Source organism: Melanotaenia boesemani, chromosome 21, assembly GCF_017639745.1.
Source record: "Melanotaenia boesemani isolate fMelBoe1 chromosome 21, fMelBoe1.pri, whole genome shotgun sequence".
Lineage (NCBI taxonomy): Eukaryota > Metazoa > Chordata > Actinopteri > Atheriniformes > Melanotaeniidae > Melanotaenia > Melanotaenia boesemani.
The window spans coordinates 9,058,206-9,068,078 of record NC_055702.1 but is presented as its reverse complement, the minus strand read 5'-3'; the positions used below and the strand labels follow the sequence as shown (position 1 = coordinate 9,068,078).

At 35.9% G+C, this 9,873-nt stretch overlaps 1 protein-coding gene across 1 annotated transcript; it reads left to right on the top strand.

Moving 5' to 3' along the window:
• Positions 1 to 3,212: 3,212 nt before the first annotated feature.
• Positions 3,213 to 9,873, top strand: LOC121632983 (5-hydroxytryptamine receptor 3E-like). The gene is made up of 5 exons (XM_041974827.1): positions 3,213 to 3,342; positions 6,267 to 6,433; positions 8,551 to 8,673; positions 8,758 to 8,968; positions 9,734 to 9,873. Exons 1-5 carry the CDS (start codon positions 3,213 to 3,215, stop codon positions 9,871 to 9,873), a joined length of 771 nt encoding a protein of 256 aa, XP_041830761.1.

The window sequence follows — 9,873 nt, the reverse complement described above, 5'->3', positions numbered from 1 at the left end:
AAGTCAGCAAAACAGGGCAAAGAACCACACAATTGTTAAGCGCTTCACAAACCACTCAGAGAACTAAACACGAGGCGAACTGTGTCCTAGTGACACAGCTGCCGTGAATAATGACCGATCCTCCTATTTAAGGGCAAGGCATCACACAATGATTTCCAGCTGGGATGAGCGGGAGCAGTAGCGACCAATCGGTGAGACGGAGGGGAGGAACTGCAGCTTCTGGTCCACAGCCAATCCCGAGGCAGCACTAGCCCAGCAGCATTTGCATATCCATGTGTGGGGTGACAGGCCAGAGGCCAATCCAAAAAGGCCAGGGACCGTAACAGTTGCGCACCATTTGGGATATGTAATGCCTTAAAAGGCATAAAGAAAAAGACAATAAACAGAATAGGACAGTTATCTATAGTTCAGTCATTGTTGCATCCGAGGCCACTGGATCCACACACAGATGAAAACATGTTTGGGTCTGGAAGAATTGTGGCCACTGAAGGCACCAACCCTTGACATTTGTGGCATTTGACGTCATTTCTGTTATTTTTTAGCACTAGATGTAAGTAATTTTTTCCATCAACCTTTAAATCACTATTGAAGGCACCTGATTATGTTAGAAGGAGGATGCAAGCCATGATGGACATGTGTGTTGTAATCGACACTCTAAATCCTAAGAGGGTTTCGATTCTCACTGAAGTCTAAATGCAACTCTAACTAGAAGCACTCAGACAGCACAGACATCCGCTAAGCCACTGTAATTTATTGTTATTATTATTATTATTATCTTTTTTTAGGTCAATGATTGTTGATATTGTTTTTGAGTTACAAGTTCTAAAAGCAAAATTATCCCTATCTCCCAGAATCCTTTTAAAAAATCCTGGATCAAGCAGTGATCTGGATCACCCCAAAAATCTAATCACTTTATCTTTATTCCATTTCAGAGATTTCCTGAAAATTCCAGAAAAATCAGTAAAATAACTTTTTGAGTTTCTAACAGACATACAGACAGACTGACAGACCACGATTTCCAGAATGCATGAAGTCCTCAGTGGAGGTAAAAACTGCATGAAAAATCAGTTTAGATAATCCAAATTCTGTTCAGAAAATAAATAAGATTTTATTGTTCTAAAATATAATTTTAGAAAAAGAAAAGATATATATTCTGAACTGAATTCCTACAAAAATTTTCCATAAACAAATTATGATTATTATTATATAATTTAATATAATTATTAAATGACAGATTCAAGAAAATATGAGTCTGTTGGCAACTCTTTCTTAACCAGCAGTGTAAATATTGTGTTGCTCATTCTTCATGTAGGATTTTAGTTTAACATTTGGGTTTTAGTTTTTTTTTGTGGAGTATTGTGCTTGTGTTGGTTCTCCTGACTGTTTAGATCACTGATAACAATCTCAGGCAGGTTTTAAAATTAGCTTCTGAGATTAACTTATTAAGGGAAGCTACTTTATCACAGTATCATTGGTAGTTTTGTTCAGTAAAATCCAGATTATATAACATAATTTGTGCTAATTAAAGGGTCATTGTCATTGTCATTTTAATGAATTATTTAGGAGAAATGAACAAAAAAAGTATAGTACTTTCTGCTTCCGTCTCCTCTCCTCATCCCTCCACCTGAAGGAGGAGAAAGGAACAAAGGGACGGACAGCTGGGGGGAATCCACAAAGCACGGTGAGGTTAAGGTTGTGAGAAGAAGTCTTGGGGTGTCATGGAATGAGAGACTTGGACCCACCTGCACCCCAGTTGCTGGCAGAGTTCTACTATAACTAACCAGAGAAATAATGAGAGACTCCCTATTGTGAGACAGCCATGTACCTCGGGTAAAGCCCGATCTGAAGCAAACTTACCCCATGGCACTATTAGCCAGTGATAGATTTGTTAATTTCCTAAAACTCATTTTTAATTTTAGCACATTTAGAATTTGTATGTTATTGTCAGTGGACCTAACAGATCCATTAATAAAGTTACATGACACATTTCATACCTGTAAAGCTGCTGATGTGTTTGTGTGCCAGTGGCCAACACAATATGTTAAAATGACCCAACTGACTGTGCGGCCAGTCCAAGAATGGGATCTTTTATTATTATTATTATTTTTTTTAAAATCAATAACTGAAAATAGTATGACAGTTTATAAGGGTAACCATCCATTGATAATTGCAATGTATAATATATAATTTTTTTGAGTATTAAAAAAATGAGGGAGCAAAAACTAAGTTTGCACACTTTAAATAATGGTGAAGCAGCTGCTCCACTTGCATCATTGATGAGACATCTATTACTACAATCATGTGTGTGTTTGTGTGGCAGAGTGGTAATGTACAATGAGTGGTGTAGTCAAAAATGAAAAGATTGAAGATAAACGTTATTAATGCTTTATTTAAAATCATGGAACTTGGATGACCAACAACGCCACCTGGAGTGTAGGACCCCAGGAAAAAAAAGGACACAGGCTTGTTCCTGTTAAACAGGCAGACGTGGGGGCAAGTTAATATTTCTTTCAATACAAAAATACAAACTGAAATCAAACACACAAATGTTTTTTAAAAAAAAAAGGCTAAAAGCTAAATAGCTCAACAAAAACAATGACTAGCTGGGGCCACTGGTGGAGGGCAGCCTACAGGGGGGAGTGCCCAGGTGTGCCACCACTCTCACCTCATGAACGCGAACAAACATGGAGACCCTGTGTACCCAGTGCGCTAAACCAAGCACAGAGTGGGGATACCCAACCACAAGTGCCTTGCCCATCTCCCTTATGGCTCCCAACGGTCTAAAAGAAAAGCACAACAGAACGAATAATGCCAAGTTGATCAAGTTATACAGTGAGGTTAAAATTAGAAAAAGAAAAGCAAACTAAAGATAAGCTAAACACAGTTATAAAAACCAAGGCAAAATAGTGATCAGACTAAAACAAAATTAAACTACCATTAGAGGAAAAGCAGATGGCAAGCCAGAAGTCCATAAAGACAGTGGCCACCGCCACCACCACCAACAGCAATCACATGAAGCAGAGGGAGAAAGAGCTCAACAGGTGTCTTAATATATTGCTGTTTTAATTAACCACTCGAGCTGGAGGAGCTAGCTCATGACTTACATTCAAGAATTCAAATGTGTTCACCACAACATTTGCTTTCATTTGCTGTCATAAAGGACAGAACAGGACAAATCCTCTCCAATTCCTTATGTCAGCAAAATGAGTTGAATGTGTGCTTGTGTTGAATATTGGAACAACCAGGTTGTGATCAGCACCTGTAGGATGTGTTTTTACATATTTCCATTTGACATTCAGAGTGGCAACATCTCCTTCAAGTCAATCATGCAGTCTGAAGAAGGCCGCCTTTTCTTTTCCAGGGACTCTTAGTGGCCGCACGAGCATGCAATCAGATGACCACTAGATTTATTTCATTCTTGCTGATCTGTTTAGAAATCTCAGAGTTGTTTTACCTGTTCCCTATTTACACATGCAAGGGAGCATAGATGGGCCTAAAGGGGTCCTCAAGCAGGAAATGAGTACAGTTGAAAATACATTTTTAGAATTTTACACCACCTGATGATTTGGATACTGTATAAATCAGCCAAATACATTAATCTATATGAATTACCTTATACCATATACATCACTGTATGATATGGATTAATAAACATGATTAAACATTTAAACATTAGCTATGTTTACATAGAGCACATTTGATCCAATCGAACGTCCAGTCAGAATAAAAATGTGCCATGTGAACAAGTCAGCTGATCCGATCTGCCTCGATTGGAAAGAATTTTCAATCCGATCGAAAGGGGAGGTTTAAACCTTTTCATAATCGGATAAACAGGAAAAAATAACCATGTATACACTCATTCTGATTGTTTCTGTGGTGAATGTTTTTTCTGTGCATGCTTGAACCACGTGGGGGTTACATGACGTAATGAATATCAGGGAAGACTTGAAAAATGGCGGCAGCAAACAGAACAGGATTGTGGAAGACACAACATTTTTCTTAGAAATTGAAAGAGTCAAGGATCGTTGAGCATTTTGACGGCCCAAAGGTTGAATATAAAAAACCCCCACTTATTCCGAACTAGTAGGCACTGCTCAAGTCAAAAGGATCACGATCATATTAAATCTGATCATTACAACTGATCGGATCACTTTGTCCATAAAACCATGTCAGCTGGAATCTCTAATCAGATTGATTTTAGTCGGATAGATGAAATATTTGTCCATGTAAACGTAGCTGTTAAATGGCTGGTATTTTAGTCTCATAAAATCAAATAAAACCAACAAAGTATCAAACATCTGAATGCACTGACATGTCTTACAACAAATTTAGTATAAAATTCATTTTGTGTGAAGTTTTATTAAGTTAAAACCGTAACTGTAGTGCATAATGAAGGAGGACCCAAAATGCAGGCTTACAAAGATAAAATGTGATAGAGAAAATTATTAACTTTATTCTAAAAGAAGTAAATGTACTACAAAACCAGGAAATCCAGGGAACTAAACTAAAAAAAAAACAAAACAACAACAACAACAAAAAAACAACTCCAAGCTAACTGGTTAACACAGGACTGACAGATCAACACCAGCAATCTAAGTCAGCTGACTAAGAAAAGGTTATTGAGGAAATTGTCTTAATATCGAGTTAGTCCAGCAGATCAGAGAAAAAAGGAAGACCCAAACATGAATTTAACTAAGCCTAAAACAGAGCTGATGGAGATCAGAACACTGAAATAACACTCAAACATAACCAAAAATGTAACATAAAGCCTGACACATATACAGATAAGCTCATTTTACACACAGAATTCAGTGTTAGCTGTTCTCAAACAAAACAATGCAGATTTCATTGCACATCCCAGGAGCTATGTTTTGTTCTACAAGACTTGAAGGGCCGTCTTAGAGAAAGACTAAATTCTGCTGAAAGAACTAATCTTCAAAACAAAAATCATAATAACAATCATTTCCCACTGAATAGTGTTATTTTGTGCTAATTTTTCATTTTCATGTTTACTTTCATTTAATTTTTGTCAAGCAGTTTCCGAGAGATGCCAGCGCCACTGAAACAGGAGGCCTAAATATAGTTTCTTTATGTTCCCTTTAGCTGTGTACTGCTTTGGGACTTTTTTGGGACTAGAAAACAACTAGTTATGTAAAAGCTTAAAAGCATGTTTACAACATTTTTTATTTAGGAAGAACTTAACCATGAATGAAGTTCTTTCATACCTGATTTATTTGTGATTGATGTAGCCCTTTACTGGTGTTTTTGAATGAATTACACAGTGCTAGACATGGATACACTCCTATGAATGTGATTGCACAAGCAAATGTAATAACATACAAGAAGAATAGCAACATGGCGTCATGCAGAGCATTTAGAATAAAGGTTCCGTTAAACATGGCTGTTCATGTTCCCTTTTAATTCTATTAATCCACAAGACTAAACTGCACAGCTTGTTTGCAAGTTGATCTGTCATCTGCACCGAGTCCATTAAACCACAGACTCTTGTGATATCAGCTGACTGCAGTGTTTTTGCCTGGATTTGATGTTCAAACTCAGAGTAAATAAAAAGCAAATAAATAATCAAAACAAGGAGGTTGGCCATTCAATTTGTCCAGCCCTCTTCCTGTGTGAGGATATTGATTTTTGCCATATAAAATTTCTGGACGGTCCTAAGATGCATATTTGCTGTACACAGCCACCCATTCAGACAGTGTGGATTCTCTTTCTGGTTTACACTGATGTTGCTGACTGGATATCTCTTTCTGCTCCTCTTCACAGGTAAAGGCCTCTGATTATACTAGAGATTTAATTTAAGAGCAACTTTCTTTCAGGTCTCAGTGAAAACTCCTCACAGTGAATATAGTATAAACTTACTATAACTATTATAATTTTTTTTTTGTTTTACAAAGTATGTTAATGGGAGTTTTAGGACTTTCTACGGTGAAATCTGGTTGTCAGACTGCATGAAGGTTGCTGGTTTTGATTTATTTGCATTTTAAGCATCCTTATTCTTGGTATAAAGAAATTGCTGTAAAAAACATATCACGGTTAACCTCAAATGCTTGCCAAGATCCATCAGTTGCCACAGGCACCGGATATTTTCCTAGACATTTAATTTGTCGGTGGGGCGACACTAAGGGACCAATATAAGATGTATGAAGTTAAAACTTAAAAGCTGTTAATTACTGCCATCTATAATTTAAAAGTAAAAATATTTTTTTTACTTTCTTTTCTCTATTTTTGTTGTGTTTAAATGTCTTAAGCTGGAGATGGGGAGACCTTTGAGAAAGTGTGTAGTTATCAGGATGTTTTAAACCACCTGAACTTGACCAAAGCCAATGAGCTGTTCTCCATGACCCGGCCTGTTAAAGACTACAGAAGGCCTACAGAGGTATTCTTGAAAGTTCTGCTGTATGCCATCCTAGATGTGGTAAGTAAGTAAGTAAGTACTAGGTAAATCCTAGTAAGTGGTTACTATACAAGTTTTAATTTATTTGTTTTATTAGTTTACTGGGAAAATAAATGTAAAGTTTAAAGTTATAAGAAACACGTACTAACGTGTTGTAATGGGTTGCATTGCAATTTATTTTCTTATTTTAAAGAATAAATTAAGCTTTTCATTTTCACCCAGCAAGTCAAACAAGTACCAGCTATGTTAAGGAATGTGCATTGTGTGGAAAAATACTTTGATGTAAGTGTTTGTATTTGGATAAAGTAGATAAAAGTAAAAAAAAAATCACAACACTTTATATTCAAGAATCTTAATTTCAGATTTAAAACAAAAGTTGTAAGTGATGAATTCAAATCAAGCTAAATTACACCTTTTTTTCCTCTGCAGAACAGATGTGGGTGTTCATCAATCAAAGTAGGCATTTTTTAATCACAGCACATGATTGGCTGAAGCGTTTTTGCTCCTATGTGACTTTGTATATCATTTTTTTCCAAAGTTCAGTATTGTCTAACAAGGGCAACAGACTGTTATCTTTAACCCAAATGGTGATATTTCTTTTGTCCAAAAAGTTAATGGAGAAAAAAAGAAAAGAAAAAGAAATTAGGAAATTATCAGAGTAGAGAAGAAACCCCACAATGCATTTAAAGAAACTGCTTAGTTAAAAAGGAGTTTTACACTTTTTTGGTGTCTGAAAACAAACATAGAAAACTATCTGAGTAAAAACAACTTTTTGATGATTTAGCTGTATTAATTTGCAGTATGTGTGAACACAGGATAAAAGAGACTTTAACTACAGTTCATTGGAAATAGTGGACAACCGCACTGCAGGCAATTTACTGCTAACAGACTCTGGCCCAGTAAAGCAAAACAGGCTTGCAGCATCAGTCTACATTACAGCTTCCTGTTGTGCAAAATTTCCAGTAACAGTTATAGTTTTCCATGACAAAGAAGTTTCCTCAAAATCCACCTTAACTTTCCTGTGCAGTGACGTTAACACTGACTTAGACTGATTCAAGCCGGTCATATTTTGCCATTTCAGAAAACATACTGTAAAAAAAACAAAAACAAACAAACAAACAAAAAAAAGAAAATCTGCAGAGTCTCCTTACTTTAAAATAGAGAACAAAAGCAGAGGCTGACCGGTTTCTGGGAAGAGGCAGTTTAATGTCTTTTGTCACAGTGAAATCATCCATTAAAGGAATTGATTGTAATACAAAGTGATGTCACTGCCCCAGTGGTCCATTAAAGATAACCTGACAGTGTATCTTTTTGATTACACTGTCTACTCATATTACATATTTCAATTCATTTAGTCACTTTCCTCAAGAGGAACAAGAGGAGGACAAACATTGGTCTGTTGTTTGTCCATCTTGTGTTTTGTTTCTGGGGGAAGGAAAGAGTGAAACACCTGGCTAGAACCATCTGTTTTGATGAATAAAGTTACAGTAAGCAAGTATAACTGCTTTAATCACCTATTCTGTATAGTTTAGAATCAGGACAGAATGAAATAAAGTGTATTTGTTCAGGACGGTTAACTTAAAGACAAACAGGGTAACTTGTTCTGCTCATGTTTTATGTGTTGCTGCCACAGTGTGGCTTTAGAGGAAGTAAGAAGCATCTATTTTAAGGAGCATTTTCCTGCACCTGGAATGATCTTTTCAAAATGAGCAGAATTTACCAGACAGTAGTCACAGTTAGAAAAACATTACATATTTAGATCTTATCACTTTGTCTAATGCACACACTAAAGTTAATTTAAACTTCTTGTTGTTTCTAATTATGCTCTTTAATGAGAAATGTACTGGGTGTACAAGGCTTAAATCGTCTAAGTGGTTGATTTCTGCTGCGATCAGTGTTCTGATTGAGGTATTTCTCTGCTTTCAGAAAGAGATAGACCAAACATTTGTTCCCTATGTTTAGATTTTTTGGTAAGTTTCTTGTTTTGGCCTCCTCTTTTCTATCACAGTTGGAAAATTGTATTTAAAATGCCATTTTTTTGTTTTTATTCAATACTTTAAACTTTTACGAAGCATAGTACACTATAATATTTTGATATTATATGATATTTTGCTGCTCTTCACCACTTAAATTCTTCAATAACCACCAAATGGTCACGTGAGTTGATGCGGACTCAGTACGAGTGGCTGTTAGTTGACATGACAGTCATCAATAAAACTGTTTCTCCATTTGGAGCTGAGCAGGATACAATCATTTATACTGTGAGTAATTTGTAACAGTATTTAAAATAAATATGCATAGAAATCTGCATGTCGAATATCTGACATTTACCTTTTTTTACACAGATCTCTATGAAAAGGAGATCTGTACTGTACATTGCAAACTTCCTGTTGCCTGTCCTCTTCTTCCTGTGTCTGGATCTTGCCTCCTTCCTGATCTCAGACAGAGGTGGCGAGAAGCTCAGCTTCAAGGTCACCGTGCTGCTTGCTGTCACTGTGATGCAGCTTATTTTATATGAAATTTTGCCTTCTTCATCAGACAAGATCCCACTCATAGGTAACATGATCAAAGTTCTTTGTATTCTGTGCAAATTTCAGCTACCTGAAACCAAACTTCTACTCTTGGACGATTAAGGATATTTTAATATTGTCTTATCAAATCACAACCGTTACATTTAACGTCAGTGAACCAACCAGTGAGATATTGATGTGAAACAATACACAGCATGCTTATGAGTGTAACATGTCCCAGAATATATTTCAATTAAGAATTATTAACAAAATATTTAGATGAAGACCTTTTGATATAAGAAAGAAAAACCAAATTAATAATATTTTAAATCCTTTTAGGCAAGAACAGCTGCACAATATTTATTCATCCTGTTGTTTAATTGAGTTTTTTTTTTTTTACTTATACTAAATCATTTTAATTGCATTAACTGGGTGTGTTAATTCAGTTTTAAGAGCTACAATTTTGTTCATTTTCAGTCAGACAAACGTGTGTACATGCATTTTAAAAGTATGGTTTGGGTCAGTATAACACAATAATTTATTTCTAGTGTCATATTAAAAAACGCAACATATACCTGACATTAGATTAAAAATAAAAAAAAAAACTAGTAGGCATGTCAATGGCAATTCAAAGATCCTCACAGTGGACAGATCACACACTTCTACATGAAACATGAAAAAAATGGGGAAAAAAAGACCCAGATAAACATTAACATCACTGCTGAAAAATTTCTGTCTGATTCAAAAAGTTATCAGGCTTGTTCTTTTTTTATTTTTTGCAATCTTTATTCCATTTATTCTTCCCTCTCAGCGGTCTACTGCATTGGGATTTTTGCTCTGATGATGCTCAGCCTGCTGGAGACGATCTTGGTGATGCATCTGATGGAGAAAGACTCTCAAGACAATGAGTCTATGCGGGCCAAACTGTGGAAGAACAAGGCAGAGCAATAA

What these genes read in the sequence shown, in the direction of transcription:
- LOC121632983 (XM_041974827.1), top strand. Translation starts at nt 3,213, where the DNA reads ATGTGTGCTTGTGTTGAATATTGGAACAACCAGGTTGTGATCAGCACC. An exon ending in TGTATGCCATCCTAGATGTG is followed by an intron (nt 6,434 to 8,550) that starts GTAAGTAAGTAA and finishes TTAAATTCTTCA; the next exon opens with ATAACCACCAAATGGTCACG. An exon ending in AGACAAGATCCCACTCATAG is followed by an intron (nt 8,969 to 9,733) that starts GTAACATGATCA and finishes CTTCCCTCTCAG; the next exon opens with CGGTCTACTGCATTGGGATT.